General features: G+C 45.0%; 2 protein-coding genes, 1 non-coding gene and 2 pseudogenes across 3 annotated transcripts; 1 reads left to right on the top strand and 4 right to left on the bottom strand.

Moving 5' to 3' along the window:
- Positions 1-1,728: 1,728 nt before the first annotated feature.
- On the bottom strand, positions 1,729-4,999 carry LOC136539415 (cytochrome c-type biogenesis protein CcmE homolog, mitochondrial-like). Its single transcript, XM_066531369.1, has one exon. The coding sequence runs from the start codon at positions 4,840-4,842 to the stop codon at positions 4,069-4,071; it is 774 nt and encodes a 257-aa protein (XP_066387466.1). The 5' UTR covers positions 4,843-4,999; the 3' UTR covers positions 1,729-4,068.
- Positions 5,000-5,787: 788 nt separating this feature from the next.
- On the bottom strand, positions 5,788-8,561 carry LOC136539416 (arsenate reductase 2.1-like; annotated as a pseudogene).
- A 178-nt stretch (positions 8,562-8,739) lies between these two features.
- Positions 8,740-8,898, bottom strand: LOC136541146 (U1 spliceosomal RNA). The gene has a single exon (XR_010780240.1). It is a non-coding gene; the product is annotated as a U1 spliceosomal RNA (small nuclear RNA).
- Positions 8,899-9,134: 236 nt separating this feature from the next.
- On the top strand, positions 9,135-15,189 carry LOC136528193 (uncharacterized; annotated as a pseudogene).
- LOC136528175 (xyloglucan endotransglucosylase/hydrolase protein 31-like) lies at positions 15,117-16,595 on the bottom strand. The gene is made up of 3 exons (XM_066521105.1): positions 15,995-16,595; positions 15,678-15,895; positions 15,117-15,586 (listed from the first exon to the last, which is right to left on the bottom strand). Exons 1-3 carry the CDS (start codon positions 16,352-16,354, stop codon positions 15,232-15,234), a joined length of 933 nt encoding a protein of 310 aa, XP_066377202.1. The 5' UTR covers positions 16,355-16,595; the 3' UTR covers positions 15,117-15,231.
- Between the last annotated feature and the right edge of the window lie 4,097 nt (positions 16,596-20,692).

Below are 20,692 nucleotides of genomic sequence, written 5' to 3' on the forward strand. Positions count from 1 at the left end.
TTTTTCACACATTTTCTTTGTTATTACGAGTGCTTTTTTTAATAAGTTTAATTTTAATAGGGTTAGTAGGAAGGGCAAGCCTGGTGCAGTGGTGAGAGCTATCTCATTGAGTCACTAAGTCGTGGATGAAGTCGTGGGTTCGAAGCAGCCTCTCCGTAGATTTTGCGGGGGAGGCTTGCCTCGGTTTTTCCCTTCCTCAGACCCCACTCATGTGGGAGCCTCCGGCACTGGGTTTGCCCCTTTTTTTTTAATAGGGTTAGTAGCAGCATTGTCTTGCTACATTGTGGTATAATTACACAGGAGATAAGCTTCTATCTGAATTTCATGGGATATGGTATTCACATGTTGCTAGTTTCACCTTCCTTTGCCATATGTTTAATCTGATCGATCCCTTATTTGATCTGACCAGGATGTTGTTCTCAAGCCAAGGAAGGCAATATTTGTAGACCTGCTGAGCATCGATGATACCATGTCATCTGTTCCAGCATCAAGGATCCTTGACAAGTTCATGTAGCACTGGGCGCCCTTTCCTCTGGTGCTGCCACCTTAGTGTGTTGCTACCTTCTTACTGTGGTGAGGCTAGGGACCATATTGTGTGTAAGGTTCAGCTACACCAACTTGTCTTAGCCGGGGGGTTGTGGCTTGTGTTCTGAGTAGTAGACTAGAATAATGTGTAGCATATTTTTTGTAAGGTGTGACCTGAATGTACTATTGTGTGTGTCATGCAGTTAAAACCCTGTTCTTACAATGACAAGGGATCTTTGTTCATGCTGGTGTTTACAAAGTGTTCTGAATTGCATCTTAGGTCATGGTGAATCATTTTTGTACTTCAGGTCAAGGTGATTGTTATGTCACACAAATGCTCTTGCATCTTACTCTCTACCAATATTTTGTACTTCAGGTAACAAAAAGTACAAGTGAATTTTATCCCTGATACACTGCTCACGGTCTGCCTGTGATGCTTATGACCTGTTATGCTATTACCATACATCTTCCTTCAGTCGCGGTTTTTAGTTGCTGAGCAACTCAATCTCGTTGGGTTATTATTGGGTTATGGAACGCTTTTTGCCAACATTTGTGGGTGCCCTTTCAGGAGACACCGCGTAATTGCTCTGTTCGCTTAGCTGATAAGTCATAGCTAAAAGTACTGTTGTAAGAGAAAAATATTATTCGTTGCCTGAAAAAGTACAGCTTATAAGCCAAGCGACCAAGCGAATGTGTGTTAGGCGATGGCCGATGGGTATCCTATTCCCTGCTAGGGCCTTTTGACGGTAACCGATGGGTATGGCCTTTTGACAGTAAGCCGCGCAAAGCAGTGTTGCATTGGAGGCGATGCTGCTCTTGACTTCTGCAAAGTGCATATGGTGAGTAATTTTCAGGCAACGCAACTCTGACAACACACTGCATCACAAAGCCTGGCGCGATCCAAATCGGAAGGCAAACGGGCACGATCTGAAGCGCACAACAATGAAACAGCGTTAGTAGCCCACAACGACATCACCAGTTGACCACCCGTGCGGCCGTGCACAAGCACAGCACAACAGGCAGGTGAGCAGCCTGGAGCTTGTTGCAGGACGCGTCCGCTGCATGCCACGATCATTGCAAGAAACACAGCATGTAGTAACGAAAGATACACAGTATATACAATACAAGAGCATCGAAGGATAGCACGCATCGCGCCGCAAGGTGCTAATCCTCTAGGAACCAGAGCCAATGTCATTCCAAAAATGCAGTGCCGCCTTTTCTGAAGTCATTCCAAAACATTTTTATTGTTCATTTCAGCCACTTCAACGGTACTCTCTCACAAGCATTTGCTACAAAACTCCCGAATTAGATACGGGGATGTCTTCACTTGCATTTTTAACTGGTAGCTAAGCATCTGTTCGTGTAAGATCAATGTTTCTCTAGACAAGTCAAATCTTCCATTAACGATCCCTCAAATAATTCCACTATGTGAAAAAAATTTGGCAGGTTATTTGGATACAATCTGCAAGGGCTGAGTGACATTCTTGTAGACTTCATAGTCCTGTACACATCTATTCCAAAAACAAAGCAGATGACTTTGGTATAATAGCATCTAAAGTAATAAACATGATCTCAACTCATAAGTTCATGAGTAAAACTTCACAAGCATAGTGTAGAATGCAGAATGCTGCCGGCCCCACTGCTGAACTGCCGTTCCAAAATATAAATAGTTGCATTTGTTGATCCCCATATATCCATAAAATGCGATGTTCTCAGTAGCAAAGGAAGTCTCTGGTGTCATTGATCACCAGTTAAATCCTCCATTTCCACAGCAGTAAAATTGATTTTACACAGGTTTTTAAATCCAAAAGATGTTTCAAGTGAAACAGCCAAACAAGTCAATACCAGTCACCAGATCAACCATTGGTCCCTAATTTTCTATAGTGTCAGTACTGTAGAATTCAAATTACTAGCTAGGTTTCCATGTAATTCTTGATGGCCTAACTTCCTTTTGCAAACCAAATAGACAGCGAAGGAAAGGAAATCAATGCCCTCTTTCACAGCAATATTGGTCATCCAAAGCAAATACAGAGACGTTTCTGGGTTATGGATAACCAGATTGAAATAACACTTAACCAAAATGAAAGGAAGAATTTGGTTAACTGGTGCATTCTCAAATTACACAGTCAAAAGGCAAACGTCAATTATACTGTTGTAAGAGATCATTTTAGAAATATTGTCACTTTTAAGTACTAAGGGAATGCAATACACTCATTTCAACGGTTCATGGTGTTTCTATTTGAAATCCATACAATTTGTATGATATGAGTTGGCATGTGTAGCAGTTTAAGGTCATTCTTGCTAGGTGAGAGATAAAAGGTGGTGTAAAGTGATTTCAAACCTGGTGTGTGAAAGAATGTTTAAACTAGTGCAATGTGGAAATATGGTTCCAACTTCCAATACCTAGTGTTTCGTGCAATTCACTCAACTAAGACCTGTTTCAGAATTGGAAGTAAATGGATTAAATAATATAAAAAACGGATTTTGTCCAGCTTGGTTTGATGAGGGTAAAGAGCGATTGTACATTGCAGTGCAGACTGAACTAGTATGCTTAATTAGCAAGAGACAGTAGTATGCGTAACATATATACAGGTAGGCAGCATATAAGCATCAACTAGTATTTTTGACAAGTTTTTACAAACTCCGGTTAGATGACTCAGGTACCATACAAATAAACCCTAGGGATAGTATCACTTCCGTCTATCACATATTCACAAATCAAAATAAGGTATGCAAACTAGCCATCTAGGCATGCCTGCTTGGATGGGGGTATTGGCTAAGATTTACCTTTTTTGTTCAAGCACTAAAATGGCCTCAAGATGTATTTGCATAGAGTTGGCTTTGCAACTTGAGAATAGTATCAGATCAAGACAACAACTAAACCTAGTTAAGTAAAAAAAAACAGAGATCGAATGATACTGCTCGACAAAAGGAGCCAACCACAGCCAATATGAATATATATGGAATAAATTAAAACTAAACCACATGTCCATGAAGGCACAGACACCAGTATAATTGACTCTTTGGGTTCTCACTTCCCACTACAAAATCCCAAGGATAACACAAAAACCATATTACTCAGTTAAAATAGTATCACTGATAATAATGCTTGAGAAACAATACATAGAGCCATGCTCAATCAGCCCGTAACAAAAAATTGCTTTATCCCCTGGCCAAAAGTACTACAATCACATAGCTTAAGCCAAATCATGATATCCCCAGTTCTGGTGTGAAATCAAATTCAAATCCACCTATAGCTCACGCTTATGATCTAGTAAACCTATAGTATCACTCAGTGGGAGGAGTATACCAATAGTATTACTTCAAAACGAGCACGTATACTATGTTCAATCAACATTTGTCATTATTCCCCTAACAAAAATTGCCTGATCCCCAGCTCAACAATCACATCAGCTTAGAATCAAATTCAATCACGCTGCAGATATCCCCCAGCGCCAGAGTGAAATCAAATCCAAATCTACCTATGCCGGATGCCTCATACTCAAGATCCAGTAAATCTCAAACCAGAACGCGGGTAAAATCTTACGAGCTTGCCTTTGCTCCCTCCGCCGCGGCAGCCACAGTGGACCCTTGAGCGGCGGCCGCCTCTGCCTCGCCTTCGAGGCGCTTCTTGTTTCGCTCGAGCGCCTCGCCGACCTCCTTGGGCATGTACTTCTCGTCGTGCTTGGCGAGCACCTCGGTGCCGCGCAAGAAGCACGCGCACTCCCGCGCCTTCTCGGTCACCTTCCTCCCGCCGTCGCCGCGGAGGTCGTCGGTGAAGGGCTTGAGGAGGCCCTCGACGACGACGGAGTGGCCCTCGCGGAAGAGGTCGGGCAGCGCGCCCTCGTACCGGACGAGCACGTCGGTGATGAGGTCCGTGACGACGAACTCGATCTCGGGGGAGGACGGCGAGGGGTGCGCGACGGAGCCCTCGAGGACGAGGCCGCCGAGGCGGACGCGGGACTTGGAGGGGTCGGCGGTGAACTTGGCGAGCGCGTCGGTGGGCGTGACGTAGAAGACGAGCTGGTCCTGGAACGTGGCGAGCACGGTGACCACGAACCCGGCCGTGCAGGCGAAGGCGAGCCCGTAGGACCAGAGGCGGCGCGTCTGCAGCTGCCGCGCGCGGGCGCCGATGTCCGCGGCGCGGGGGCGGGAGGAGGGCCCCGACCGCCGCGTGGCGGAGGCGAAGCTGCGGAGGAAGGGGCCGAGCGGGGTGGCGGCGGCGGCGGTAGCGCTCGAGGTGGGGATGGGTCCCGGTGTGTGGAGGAGGGTGGAGAGGAGGCGGCTGCGGGAGGGGAGGAGCCGCGAGAAGGCCATGGGATCGGGTCCCCGGTCGGGGTCTGGTGGGATCTGGAGGCTACGGACTGCGGTGCGGAAGGGCCGGAAGGGGAAAGGCGTGGGCGCGTGGGCGCGGCGGTCGGCTGCCGTTCGGCTTGTTGCGCACGGCACGGCGCACGCCGGCGTGGGCCGCGCCGGGCTGGGGACTTGGGTCTCGGTTTCGCAACCGTGTGGTCAGCGGCTCGAGCGAGCTCATTCTGACACTGCAAAGAAAAATGCTCATTTTCGACATTTTTTAACAACTTTAAGCAACTTTTTTCAAAAAAGTTTTCGCCATTCCGGCGAACCACTTTAAGCTACTTTGGCAATTTTGAGCAATCTGGGAGAGACTCTGTAATCGAGTTCCTGTTCTTGGGACCTTCTTTATTGTAACATTTCTTTGGTGTAGTTGAATTTCTCAAGCGACGAGAGGATGACAGTAAATTCTGTGACTGGGGAAAGATGCTCAGGTGCTTGGTTCAGAAATGATACTAAACGGTATGAAATAAAAGGGGTGATGGTCACAAATCAATTTCCCATTTTGTTTAATTTAATTCTAGGGGAAATGAGCTCCGTAATGGCAAGGCACCTTGCCGTCACCCTCCTCGCTCTCCTTCCCTCACCGCCGCGGCCATGCTGGGCCATGCTGGATCGTTTCTTTGCGGCCGTGTCCACGCCAGATCACATCAGGTACGCATCCTCTCAGCCGAGCCATTTTTGCCTACGCAGAAGAAGCCTTAAAAACAAGTTTCGCGTAGCTCCTTGCTGTAGGTTCACGTTGTCTAGTACGAATGAGCCGTTTTGCCAAACGTTTTCCAAAACGGCTTCAGCTCCTTCAGAGGAGCTGCTCCTTCAGAAGAGCCGGAGCCGGAGCCATTTTCAGAAGAGCCAGAGCCCTGCCAAACAGGCCCTAAGTGAACCGAACAAAATTTAATGGAGTCAGATTACGCTATGAACAGTTAACACCTCAAATTCCCGAACCAAACTCCAAACACTACTTCAGTTTGATGCAATGCACAGAGCTACATGGCACATACAGAATAAAAAAACAGTATCCACAATCCAGCCGATCTGAAATACACCGTGGAGGTGGAGTGTCTATGTCTGACAGTGTGGTTCGGTGGTACTAGTTATGCATGTAGTTCCCACAAAAATGGAGTTGCCAACCCAATAATCTGTCGTGTGTTATCATTTTAATGAGGTGATGTAAGCGACAACAGGAACGGAGACCCTTTTTAAGGTGCGTCGGTGCAGCGGCAGACAGGCTGCCCTGAACCCTCCCATCCGTTAATCCGTTAAACCCAAGCTCCAGTACCATGATATTTTTTATCCCTGAATCCTTGGTCTCCAAATAGATAGTCTGAGAACATTCGAGCACAAGTTGGACCTCGCACCTGGAGCGCAATGACACAAGAGTTAGCAAGGGGGAAATACATCCATTTTTTAACTTTTTTGCATATGTTCCCTACATAGAGATAACATGAAAGGGAAAAATCAGAGAGATTTGGGTATAACATGGAAACAAAGAAAAAAATAGAGAAAATGGGATTTGGTGCATTGGTGTTCATGCCATCACATAATAGCGGTACTGCTGCATAGCTTTTTTTTTTATTAACTAGGCATCAAGTTTATACAATCAGCATTGATCAGGGTGCTGCATAGCTAACACAATCTGGGATAATAACAACGCAAATGAGATATGAGTATATGACCATCACTATTCACTACTAGAAGAATAAATTTGTACAAGGTCTGTGTTCCAGAAGACGATATTAAAGGTGGAAGCAAAGCTAAAATTAGATTGAGACATTGAGTTGAGCAGGCTGTTCAAATGGTCAACCCTGTTCGCTTAGCTGAAAAGACGAGCTGAAAAGTACCGTTCGCTGATTGGTTGTGAGAGAAAACACTGTTCATTCACTGAAAAAGTACGGCTCATAAGAAAAGCGAACATGGCTTAATGGTTAGCAAAGCCATGGATACAATAATCAGCAACTGCAGCCTGCAGGGCAAGTGAAACATCAGAGGCCTACTATTTAATATGAAAATAAAAGTAGCATTACAGCTTGTCTATCTTAACACACAAACACAAACTCACTTGCCATTTCACACGCATTTCTTAACAAGCAAAGTTTTTTTTTAAAAAAATTCCAGGGTATGCAACCTCAGTCCATTTGCATTGCAAAACAAGACAGAGTTTTACACAGACCTTGGAATGCCACATGTTAATAGCTATATGAATATTAACTGTAATTTCCTGTGTGACTTGTCCCCCGCCCCCCCCCCCCCCCCCCCCCCCCCCCCCCCCAAAAAAAAAAAAACTCCTTATGTGCTTTTCCCCAATAGAAAAGAGTTACTAGGCCATTTGGTACAACCAATCCTAGTGGAAAAAAAAAGAAATACCTCCAGCTATCAAAATTTTAGAAAAATATATTTTGTTTGTTTCTCATATCAAAGATCCTGGAACCTAATCCAATTTAATAACGAAAAACCCTTGGTAAAATGTATCCTAATTCCTAGCTGGGCATAACCTAAACCTTTTTATCCCAAACCAAATCTGACACAAACATGAAAACCTGTTAACAGGAAATAAAGCAGGACATCTGAAGGTCTACTGTGCAGTATGATCACACTAACAAAATTACAAGGGTAATGAAGTTAATTTAGTCAGAGCATGAAATATATGGAGAACAAGCATGAGAACAAATTGGCATAACGAAAGCTCTTGTTGGCTTAAGTATTCTGTAGTCTGGTGAATATCTCAACATAAGGTCAATTGGGGTATGGATAATTATAAGTTTTCCCAGAAGATCCGCAATACCATTGTGGCTCATACTGTCATAAGTGGCTGAGACCAAAACCATTTTATCCCAAGCTGAATCTGACTCAAACATGAAAACTTGTTAACGGTGGAAAAAAAGTGTACATCTGAAGGTGCAGGCCAGTATGTTCACACTAACAAAATTAAGGGTAAATCAGTTCAATCAAAGGAAGATATATGAAGAACAAGGCCTGAGAACAAATTGCCCCCACAAAAGTTCTTGTTGGTTTAGCTACTATTTAGTCCGGTGAACATGTCAACATAAGGTTTCGCACTTGCAAATTATTGGTTTTCCCATAAGGTCCACGGTATCACTGTGGTTCATCAATCATCACACAATAATATTTCATAATTGGCTGAGAGCCTGAGAACTGTGCAAAAGTGAATCAATCCAACCTAGGTGCGGTGAGCATCTTAAGCAGCTTTTGCCTAGGAAATCAGATTCCTAAGTACAGCGAACGGGGCAGAGTAATTGAGAGAAGCGAGGGCGGAGGATCTGGGACCTGGCTTAGCGCGCGGTGGAAAACGAGGGTGTCCTTGCCGCTGGCGGCCCGCGCCAGCTCCGGCATCCGCGCCTCGAAGCTGCCGCTGGCAAAGTGGTGCGAACCCGCGATGTGCGCCTAGTGGCTCCTCTCCTCGTCCCTTCCGGTGGGAAACAAGAATCAGTCTCCAGTCTCCAAATCGGCGAGGCGTAGGACAGGATCGGACAACCGAGGCGGCCCGGGAGCGTACCTGACGTCGATGATGGCGAGGCGGGGATTGCCTCGCGCCATGGACACCAGCTTCGCCGCCGAAACGTACGCCACGCTCCGCGCCATCCCGTTCCCAACCCTCACTGCTCGCCGTCGGCCAGGCAAAGAATCAGAACTCGTGGTCCTTTTTTTTTAAATCTGGTCCTCCTTTTTACGTAGTGATGAAAAATGAATTCTACGATTTTGATTTCCATTTCTTAAATTTGTACTCCAGTGTATCGGAGGCTGCTTACTGGACCTGGCCCAGAGAGCAACAAGAATTCTGAATAATTGACCTGGCCCAAAGAGCAGTATGTGAACTGGACCAAAATTTAATTTGAGGAATTGGCAGGGGCCGCGCGAACGCGTACCCCCTCTTGCCACAAATTATGACGTCCACTCTCCCTAAGGAGATGGTAAGCCAACGCACCCACCAAGTGCAATGTGGGCCGCTGACCTAGGCCACGGGCCTTCATGATCGCCCGTCGACCCCGTCCAGGTAAGTATGTTGCAACGTGGGCCGGGGCGTCCCACGCACCTTCAGGTGGCGAGGTGGGACTAATCAAAACGCGCCTCACCCAGTTACCCTGCCGCGCGAGCGCTGGTTCTGCAGCCTGCGGGAGTGGCCGAGTGGGGGAGTCGGTTCGTTATTTTGATGATGGGCTGGTTTCTGCAGCCCATGAAGAAAGCCCATTAAATTTTCCGACTCGTGCGCGCCAACCTTTTCGTTGCCCGCTCACCGACCGGCGCTTCAGAAAAAAATTTCCCCAATTCATTCACCTGCCGCTCTCCAATCCGGTCGCGGCGAAGCTCGGCCACCCGACCCGATGCCGTCGGGGTCGGGCTCCCGGGGCAGGCGGCCGCGGCCGGCCGCTGCCCCGGTTGTACAAGTGAGCTCGTCCGGCTCGGGTGAGGAAGGGAGCGATGAGGAGGAGGAGGAGGGGAGCGAGGGACCCGGTGAAGGTTCGAGGGGCCGGGGCGGCTCGGCCACCGAGGATAAGGCGGCGGAGAGCGAAGGCGAGGCGGAGGACCCGTGCCTTCCCAGCTGCCCCATTTGTATGGTCCCGTGGACCGCCGATGGCGCGCATCGCGTGAGGTGAGGATGAATTGTATATTTCAGTGATTTTGAGGATTTGCGGACCAGCTCCTTGTCTCGCGTGGTTCACAACTTCTAATAATTCGCTGATCTAGTACCGGTGTGGTGTGGGTTGGCTGAAACTATGAATTTCGGAATCAGCTTACTATGGTTTCTAACCAGTCGCTGTTTATGTTTTAGATGGTGACCCTTTTGATTCATGAGCACTGTAATTGGGTGTTGTATGGGTTAATCTCTAGGAGTGCACAATTGCTATGTGTTTAGAAGTCTCTGGATCTGAATATAACTGCACTAATTCGCTGGAGATTACTTGAGCATGTCACTTTCATAAAACGCTACAAATTGTGTGCAAAGAGAAATAGCTTTAATTTTATGATTTGTACTTGTATTTTTTTGAGCCTGATTTGTACTTGTATTGCTATGCTAGAAAAGGGGTTATCGTCTAAATAGTATGCAAGCGAATGGTCCTGGTTCCATTAGTCCGCTAGCCTAGTGATTTATAGGGGATATAGGCATGAAGCATGTGAAGGGCCATGGATTTTATTATTATTTTCTTATCATTAGGGCACCTAGAAAATTGCTAGTGATGCAAAGACAACTTATCTTTCATTCATTCGTTAGGATTTTGCTGATTTATTGGCCTATATACCTGCTTATATTCATATCATTCTGAGTGGAGGATCTTAAATTGCTAACTGTGTGATATTCCACGTCTAGTTGCATCCCTTGTGGGCATGTCTATGGCAGACATTGCTTAGAGACATGATTATTGCAGTACGGCAAGAAAAAGGCACCGGTATGCTGACTATTGAGCTCAGAATAATAGTGTTGTTTTGGGGATCCTTCTGATTGATCAGATTCATTGTTTATACTTACTCAGTGTCCTCAGTGTGGCAAGAGATATACACAGAACAACATCATCAACCCATATGTACCAGAGATTGCTGTTCCCAGTAATGATCTTGAAAAGGTTAGTTATGCTTCTTTGCTTTCCTTGGAGGTATTTGAGTTGTGGCCATCTAGTGATGCTTGTTTGATTTATGCAGCAAGTATTGTCCTTGAGAGAGAAAAATGAATCTCTTGAGAAGCAAGTAAGCACCCTCTTTTGTACAATCTATGTTTCCACTTTAAGCTGGCATTAGGGTCATTCTGTCCCGGAGCAATTGATACAAATTGCATATCCTATTCCCAAAGCTTATGCTTTCTTTATGTTTCCATGCAGCAAGCAAAATTACTTGAGGAGATAAAAGAGTATAAGGTACCTGCAAAAATGAAATATTGTCTCAGTAACTGAATTGACCAATTTTTCTAAGGAAACATGGGTGACTCCTTCTGATGTATTTTGTTACAAATTAAATTGAGCAATACTTTCTGTTCATAAACCCTACACGCTTAGTAGAGTTTCGTGTTCAATCCTTTATGTTTCCTAATATCACCTGCAGAGGATAATTATGTTGCAACAAAATATAATATATGAATCAAGCTCAAAGAGACAGGTAAGCACTAGTATCACTCAAATTTTAACGATTAATCATTGTAATAGAAGCTTTAATGTTAACATGTTTACAATCAACTGTGAAGAAAGTGACAGAGCAGTCATCAGATGGAATACCAGGGGCAGAGCCAATTGCCTCACTTACAAAGAACATTGATCACAACAATCTGTCAAGTTTTGCTCTCCAGGTCTGTTTTCAGTGTTGTCTGATTCCCTCTTTCTAATTCCATTTGATTATGTGGCTGAAAGGTCCTAATGGCTAGGAGGGGGGGGGGTGAATAGCCTATTAAAAATTTCTATAACAACACTTAACAAACCGGTTAAACAATTATGAGGCGAAGCAAGTGTTGAGCTAGCCTACTAAAAAGCAAGCCACCTACCACAATTTTAGTTTATATAGTTTCTATCCACACAATAGCTATGACACTACATTAAATTAGTGTGCTCTCAAAAGCTAACTAAAGAGTTACACTAACCAAACTAACAAGCTCTCACAAGTAGCTACACTAAAGAGCTTGACAACTAATTTGCGGTAAAGTAAAGAGAGTGAGCAAGAAGGTTATACCGCCGTGTCAAGGAAGGAGCCAATCAATCACAAGAATGAATAACAATGAACACCAATCACCTCGGAATCAAATGATGACACAATGATTTTTTACCGAGGTTCATTTACTTGCCGGCAAGTTAGTCCTCGTTGTGACGATTCACTCACTTTGAGGTTCACGCGCTAATTGGCATCACACGCCAAACCCTCAATAGGGTGCCGCACAACCAACACAAGATGAGGATCACACAAGCCACGAGCAATCCACTAGAGTACCTTTTGACTCTCCGCCGGGGAAAGGTCAAAAACCCCTCACAATCACTATGATCGGAGCCGGGGACAATCACTAACCTCCACTCGACGATCCTCGCTGCTCCAAGCCGTCTAGGTGATGACAACTACCAAGAGTAACAAGTGAATCCCGCAACGAAACACGAACACCAAGTGCCTCTAGATGTAAACACTTAAGCAATGCACTTAGATTCTCTTCCATTCTCACAAAGATAATAAATCAATGATGGAGATGAGTGGGAGGGTTTTGGCTAAGCTCACAAGGTTGCTATGTCAATGTAAATGGCCAAGAGAGTGAGCTAGAGTCGGCCATGGGGCTTAAATAGAAGCCCCCACGAAATAGAGCCGTTGTACTCCTTCACTGGGCACAACATGGGGTGACCTGACGCTCCGGTCATATCGACCGGACGCTGGACCTCAGCGTCCGGTCACGCAATGCGTGCCACGTGTCCCCTCTCTTCAAATACTGAGCGTTTGATTCCAACGGTCAAGTGATGACCGGACGCAGCAGCTCAAAGTGACCGGACGCTGGACCTTAGCGTCCGGTCGTTTTCAGTAAGCATCTAGAAACGATTTTACACGTCCGGACGCGTCCGGTCATGCTCGATCGGACTCACTCAGTGTCCGGTCACTCGGCATCTCCTCTGTGCACTGCCACGTCAGCAGGACCGGACGCAGCCCTCCAGCGTCCGGTCACTAAGTGACCCAGCGTCCGGTCAGAGACCAACGCCAGCGTCTTTGTAGCTTCTACTGACCGGACGCGCCGGTCCAACCGAGGCCAGCGTCCGGTCACTTCCAGTGACCTTCGTCTTTTCTGTATAGGGCGCCGGAGGCACTGTCGGACTGTCCGCACTCTACGGGCGGACACTCCACCGGTGAAGTTTCTAACCCTTGCTCAAATGTACCAACCACCAAGTGTATCATCTTGTGCACATGTGTGTTAGCATATTTTCACAAACATTTTCAAGGGTGTTAGCACTCCACTAGATCCTAAATGCATATGCAATGAGTTAGAGCATCTAGTGGTACTTTGATAACCGTATTTTGATATGAGTTTCACCCCTCTTAATAGTACGGCTATCAAACCTAAATGTGATCATACTCTCTAAGTGTCTTGATCACCAAAACAAAATAGCTCCTACCATTTATACCTTTGTCTTGAGCTTTTTGTTTTTCTCTTTCTTCTTTTTAAGTCCAAGCACTTGATCATTACCATCATCATGTCATGATCTTCATTTGCTTCGTCACTTGGAATGTGCTACCTATGTCATGATCACTTGATAAACTAGGTTAGTACTTAGGGTTTCATCAATTCACCAAAACCAAACTAGAGATTTCAGTGGCCTAATGTAACTATAGTTGTTTAATGGTTACTATTACTTATGAAGCATGTGCCTCTTACCATGCCAACTTCAATCATACAGTCAGTGGAACAGCAGCATCACTATAGCAGTAGAGTTATGAAGGAACTTTGTCATTCACCAACTCACAATTGCAGCATGTTTTGTAGAATGAGGTTTTGGTTGATGGAGCTCGAGTCATGGGTATAGACGCATCCAGTAAGATTATATTCACTTCGGGAAGGGCACATGGAGTTGGTGCTGAACACATCCTTACAAAGGTGCAAGTCTTAATAGAAGCTTTTGCTTAATGACTTCAGGTAAGTAATAATTTTTACAGTAATCTTTTGTTGATTATTCACCTTTCGCAAATCAATTCTTAATTTCAACAGATCAACATTTTCATAGACATGGAATGGAGAAGATCTACCTCCCACCTGATACTAAAGCTATTAGGGATATCTGTGTGCTGCCTGGGGGTGATGTTGTTTTTGCATCACTGGGCAGGAAGTTGTCTCTTTTCAGGTCTGTAAAGAAAGTGTGCAAGTTTTATTCTTCACTGGTTTCTTGGCTACATTTACTCCAATCTCTGACCTTTGTTCGCATGTTTTATATCCCAGCGTGGCCACCAACAATGTTGTCCTTCAATATGATCTACCGGTAATTCTTCGACCTTGCAATTTCACAAAACTTGCAGCTATTTTTATGCTCTTCATGCTACCAAAAGTATATATTGTCTTTTCTATTACTTAGAACTAGGTATGAGCAAGTCTGTTCCATTTCTATTTGTTCTCTTGTAGTAGCTCCAGCTCTTGGATATTGAAAAAAACGATCACTATACATTCACTACATTATGTATTTTAATTTTAAGAAGATCAACAAGTGCTTGGTAATCAGAGCACTTGTTTTTTGACAGAGACATGTATACTTTTTTCTTAAATTGATTTTAAGGTACTGAATAGTTAAGAGCTGCTTAAGTAGGAGTAAGTGAACCAGTAAAAATGTGAAATTGTTTATGCTGACCTGCTAATCTTCTGTATTGTGACGTCTTGCAGGCTCCTGGTTGGTCCTGTTCAGGGGATTATACTACTTCAACTCATATTTATGCTGGATTACAGGTTTATTTTTTGGAATGCCTTGTGATTCTTCTAAGCTTTTGGCGCTCTTTGGAGGGTTCAATGGATATTCTTTTTTTATTATTTTTTTCAGAATGGCATGCTATTGGTCTTTGATATTCGTCAAACTTCAGCACCTTTGTATTCTAGCATGGGTCTATCGACACACCCAGTTCATACAATACACTGTGCTGTAGATGACAGTGGTTCCAGAAAGCTTTTTTCTGCTTCTTCTATAGGACCCTGCGTTTGGGATGTCAGCGAAAACAGGTATGCTGTACCCAGTTCGTCAGTTCCTATTGATGTGCTTCTCATGGTCTTTGAAATTAGGATTTGGTTATTTGTAGTTCCCATGAGTTTGGGCTCTTTTTTCAGGCCAAGCTTGGTAAGCGGGGTGGAAAACCAAGGAGTCTGCATATCTCTTGCGTGCACCTCTCCATCAAGTGATCTCCTGGTGGCTTCGTATCGCCCGAAAGTTGAGCTGCCAGATGATAGTGCCACACCTCAAGCGGCTACACAATCACCGGCACTCACTGGTTCAGGAAAGCTAGGATGCCACACACTCCTCAGGAGGACCACCACCACATCCTTTGTCAAGGACTCAAGGACCATATCTGCAGTGGTAGCGTAAGTGAGTTGCGAATGTCGAAGTCTGCAATCATTCCCTGCGGAGGCAATCAGCATCTGTTTGCCTATGGTGATGAATCGCTGTACGGAGTCTGGACCTTGGTATTCATTTCACTTGTTCTTTCTATACCTTGGTGTTCTTTCGACGGAATTATAATTTCATTTTTTCATAACATAACTTGATAATGATAATTCTATCAGATTGGATCGTTTTTCTTCTTCCAAGTTATAATCAAATGTGCGTTTGGATTGCGAGTTGCTCACAGTTGCATAACGCTGTGCTGTGCGACCCTAACAGCTCGTTACTGTAGGTGTAGCAGTGTTGCAGCGTTTCAGCACTCGGGGTAGAGCGCGTGGTCCCTGGACGCGTCGAGGCAGTAGTAATACACCATGGAGTTCCGCTGCGCCCACCGCATGGCGGCCTCCTGCTGCTTGATGAGCGCCGCCGTCCCCGACGCCGGCACTGGTTGGCAGCCCGTGGACGCGTCAGCGGCGCACCCGCCGATCTTGAGGCCGGCGAACCGCGACACGAACGGCTGGTACCGGTAGTCAGCGCGGTAGCGGCCGCCGTCGGTGGCCCAGTCGGAGGCGTCCCAGATGGAGCCGTACGCCCACATCTCCCGGTCAGGGAACGTGGCCTCCGTCTTCCTCTCGTACCGCCTGATCGGCACGTCGTCCACCAGGAACCTGCGTGCAGACGCAGCTCGTGTCATGTGACTGGCCGGGCAGGCAGCTAGTAACAAAGCCCTGCACGCAGGGGAGACGTACGGAGACTCACAGGATCTGGTCGGGGTTCCAGATGATGGCGTAGTGGTGGAAGTCGGTGGTGGGGTCGAACCAGAGGTGGAACCTCATCTCCCGGCCGACGATGGTGCCGTCGCCGCTGCCGCGCACGTACACGTTGGTCTGCAGCGTGTACGGCTCCCCCGGCACCGTCCCCAGCATCTCCATGTCGATCTCGTCGTGGTGCCCCGGGTACTCCTCGCTGTTCGACAGCTGCAGCAGCCATGCATTGCATCAGCACCAGCAGAGCATCTGTTGCATGCATTTCTTATAGAGATCTAACAATACCACCCATCCATCACTCTCACTCACGTAGAAGGCGGTGTTGACGCCGGCGGTATACCCCGGCTGCACCCTGACGGACGCGCCGAAGTAGCCGTTCCGGTACGCCCGCGCGGACTTGAACCCGCTGCCCGAGCTGCTGTCCATCCAGAGCGTCAGGGACTTGCCATCCGGCGACAGCGTCTGGTGCTGCGAGCCCCACAGCGTGCGGTACGCCTCGGAGAAGCCCAGCGGCCTGAACATGCTGCTGGGGTAGTAGCCCGGCGACGGAGGCTGCTGCTGCTGGGCTCTGCAGGGCTGCAGCTGCACCGCGAGCAGAGCAAGCGTGCATGCTAGCAGAAGAGCAGCTGCTTGCTGTTGCTGCACCGGAAGATCACAAGGCCTTGCCATCTGGGAGATGACTTGGTGATCGTGGTGAATGTGTCCAGTGAGTGAGTGATCTAGTGTGGTGCGTGTGATGAGTTGCTAATTTTCAGTTCTGCAAGAGGTTTTATAGGTGAGAACTGAGAATGAGATCAGGCCTGTTGTAAGGTGTTGGTCTTACAGAGTAGGAATAGGTTGATGGGAATTGATTTTTAAGCAGAGAAGAGTGGGGACAAACTTTGGAGGTTTGGGACCCAGGATGAACAAGTGAGGCGTACTAAGAGTGGACATGATTTTGGCTCCAAAAGTAAATGCAAAGAGATGTGGATACTGTCGACAGATACAGATGTGCGTTGTACACTGTTTAGTCCGGTGTTGAAATCCAAGCATGCAACAGTTAAATTTGCTGCCAGATCCGACATGTTTCTTGCTTTTATTCTTCCAATGGTGGCCAAGTATTCCACCACACTTTCGGTTTACTACCCACAAACAGCAAAGAATAAACCAAATTAATTTTACCGCTCCTTCCTTATGATCCAAGTAAAAATAGGTTCTTTCCTGCAATACCATACTCAGGCATAGCATTTCGGCACACCAATTGGACAAAAGTCCTTTTTGTGGTAGCTCGCATCTTGGATCATTTTGCTAATCACCAATAATCTCAACAGTAGCACTGCGAAATTTCAGAGATGTGATTTGCACAAACGAAATCTTCGCTGGTGCATCATTTGGACTGATGCCGAGATAGATTGTGCCGAAAGCGGCTGAGCTTAAAGACGAGGACAAACTCCCTTGAAGCTAAACTGTTGACGAAGCATGCATCTGCATGGTTGCTCCTTGGCACCTTCCTCATCGTCACAGGCAGCACAGGAGCATCAATCATTAGATTCAGAGCTCCATCACAAGCACCGGTTTCGGATACTGTGACGCACTGCACATAAACTGAAATCTGAACTACTATAAATAAAGACGAATGATCAGCTTCAGTTTCTAACTGTTCAGCTCTATGAATGGCATGAAACCCCCAGATGCAATGCAAGTGGTGCTTAGTTTGGCCTTCAAAGTTGGATCAATTTCACTACAAATCACAATTTACTCTGCAAGCCGCATTGCTTAAAGCAAGACACCAACTGATAAAGTAAACATTGTGCTTTTTGGTATTTTTTAGGTTTACTACTATTAGTTGTCAAACTTCGTCTCTTATTATGCAGACGGTAGTAACTGGTGAAGAAAATTTTTCTCTTTTTTGTTTGGAAAATGTGTTAAACTTCACGTCTTGTGTACTGGATCAGTATGATAGGAGGGCTGTTCTTGATCTAGAGAATCTAGCTTCCTGCAGATGCGGACACTGCTCCTGCTACAGTGAAACGTAATCAGATGCTCCTTTGCAAAACCAAACCTGAATTCTGGGCCCGTGCTTAAAATGTGTACCAATTAGGTATATAAGCTATACGTATGGTATATACTTCTTTCCTACCTGGGGCCCTCCTTGATGCATATAGCAGAACACTGGACTGGTCCCTCTACAACCGATAACTCTTATGAAGCAAAACCCCACTATAAGATTTATCTCATCCGACAGCGTTCCAAAGTGGTTTGTCAGTTACCAGACTTTTCAGTACCTCGCAATGCAACAGCAGGCATTATTGTTCAGCCGAGGAGTCCAGAAGCAATTCATCTCCTCTCCCATAGTCCCATGCATGCATGCAACGGAAGCAGCAGCAGTAAGCATGCACTAAGGAGTCAAGAAGCAGTTGATCTCCTCCCATGGGTCGGCAGCAGCGGCGATTAAAAGCATGCCCTACTCTCCGCGGGACCCGGTGCCATCCGGCCTGTAACCCATGATGATGGCCTATTTATAGCCAAGAGCCAAAGAGAATCACACAGGTAGTCAACAGGCCGATATGCATGATCGTCTCTCTTCAGTCTTCACGCTCGCTTCATCATCGCACATGCGCAGCCATATTTCAGGGCAGCTGTTTGCATGGTCCTCTACTCCCAATATATATTAATTAATCGGGGCGTTCTTAGTCTCAGAAGTTCGGTCAGTGATGGCCTTCTCCATTACCAGCAATTCCGTCTATCCGCAGAGGTAAGCTTGCCTTTATCCAGGTATATACTATCTTTCATAGTTTCATGCTTATACATACCATCCCTTTGTGGTTTTGGATATGCACGAGGAAATGTAAATTGTGAATACAACCCTGCTAGGCACAGTATGGTAGTACACCTAGGTGAATCAAAAGACATGCCCAATTTGCAAGCACTCTAGGGGCAAATTGGAATTGTTATGCCATTTTCCTTATGTATATTAGGCGGCAGATTATGATGTAAGACTGTAAGAGTATATATATTGTTCTTTGTATTAGATTTATTTTTTCTTCTGTAACTTTCTTCTCTATATGTTGTTTTGAGAAGATGCATGAGCTACAATGCATTGAAGAATATGTATACCTAAATTTCACATTACAAATACGTCATGCAAATACCCAATACCAATAGGGTATACCTACTCAATTATTTAATAAAGAAGAAGCAATGATTTGCTGCAGAACTTGAGTCCTCAAGGACTATGTCCAAAAGAATATTTAAGATACAAAAATCCTACCTTTTACTGTAATATATATTCAATAAATATACTAAATCATCTTTAATGCATGCCTAGAAGAATATTACATTTTGAGGAAAGTTCTATAGAATAATCTACTCATTAGTATTTGCATCCTTTACCCTGAAATTTCACCTCTAAATCCCGCAGCAATGCGCGGGGAATCCGTCTAGTTTGTCTTCACTTGCCGACACTAACGAAGAAAATGTGGTGCAGAGAAAATACATAGCTCACCTGTATATGGTCTTGAAATACAGAGCATGATCCTTTCTGTAAAGAAGAGCAATTCCACAGTAGTGTTTCCCTTTAGATTACCATTCACCATTGACCATTGAATAGAATTATTGTAGACAGAGGCAAAACATGTGGCCTCAAGTGGACCACATTCATCATCTTATGCAGAGCCTTCGTCTAAGGTTGGGTATTCAGTGGTCGACTAGTCGTCAAACGTTTTCTTATTTTCTTCTTGTTGATAAAAGTGAGCGTGAAATCGACTTGATTTTGGGTGCAACACCGTTAACTTCCGTGTCCGATATGGCAAGGGCATCTCTGCCATCTCCAGCTGCAATCCTGCCGGTGTGCACCAAGGCAGACATGTTATAGGACAAGTTTTGGTTATTTAACAACTTCAATATTCTTATAAAAGAAACAACTTCAATATTGAAAAAGATTCTTTCAGCAAGCCAAAACCATAGTGAAAGGTCCTAATGGATAGAGGAGGATGAATAGCCTATTAAAAATTTCTACAACAGCACTTAACAAACCGGTTAGACAATTATGAGGCGAAGCAAGTATTGCGCTAGCCTACTAAAATAGCAAACACCTACCATAAAATAGCAAACACCTACTAAAATAGCATAGACCTTACCATATCAATGAGTATTCTATTTTTCCTCTCAACAAAGCTATTTGATTGTGGAGTGTACTTGACCGAGAATTGATGTCTAATTCTAAATTCATCACACAACTCATCAATTCTAGTGTTCTTGAACTCATTACCATTGTCACTTCTAACTCTCTTGATGGTTGTTTCAAACTCATTGTGAATGTCCTTGACAAATGATTTGAATATTGCAAACACATCACTTTTATCCACTAGAAAGAATACCCATGTGTATCTAGTATAATCATCCACTATTACAAAGCCATATTTATTACCACCGATGCTAGTGTATTGTGTTGGCTCAAACAAATCCATGTGCAATAACTCAAATGCTTTACTAGTGCTCATCATGCTTTTCTTAGGATGGGTGTTTCCAACTTATTTGCCGGCTTGACAAGAGCTACAAAGCTTATCCTTTTCAAACACAACATCTTTCAAGCGTCTAACCAAGTCATGCTGAACCAATCTATTCAATTGTTTTATTCCAACATGACCAAGCCTTCTATGTCATAGCCAACCCATGCTAGACTTAGTGAATAAGCATGTAGATAATTTAGCTTCATTAGCATTGAAATCAACCAAGTATATATTCTCATATCTAAAGCCTTTGAAGATCACATTAAAGCCATCTACACTTATGATCTCTACATCATCTACCCCAAATATGCATTTGAATCCAAGATCACACAATTGAGCCACGGGTAGCAAATTAAAGTTCAAGCTCTCTACTAGCAACACATTGGATATGCTCATGTCATTGGATATTGCAATCTTACCAAGCCTTTTGACCTTGCCTTTGCCATTATCACCAAATGTAATACTATCATAACCATCATTCCCATTGGTGTTGATTGAGTTGAACATTCTTACATCA

The sequence above is a fragment of the Miscanthus floridulus genome, chromosome 2, assembly GCF_019320115.1.
Source record: "Miscanthus floridulus cultivar M001 chromosome 2, ASM1932011v1, whole genome shotgun sequence".
Lineage (NCBI taxonomy): Eukaryota > Viridiplantae > Streptophyta > Magnoliopsida > Poales > Poaceae > Miscanthus > Miscanthus floridulus.

Bases quoted from the DNA above. Each gene is read 5' to 3' on its own strand.
- LOC136539415 (XM_066531369.1), bottom strand. From the start codon at position 4,842: ATGGCCTTCTCGCGGCTCCTCCCCTCCCGCAGCCGCCTCCTCTCCACC.
- LOC136528175 (XM_066521105.1), bottom strand. From the start codon at position 16,354: ATGGCAAGGCCTTGTGATCTTCCGGTGCAGCAACAGCAAGCAGCTGCT. The intron at 15,896-15,994 runs GTGAGTGAGAGT...TGGCTGCTGCAG, and splicing joins GCGTCAACACCGCCTTCTAC to CTGTCGAACAGCGAGGAGTA. The intron at 15,587-15,677 runs GTGAGTCTCCGT...GTCTGCACGCAG, and splicing joins TGGAACCCCGACCAGATCCT to GTTCCTGGTGGACGACGTGC.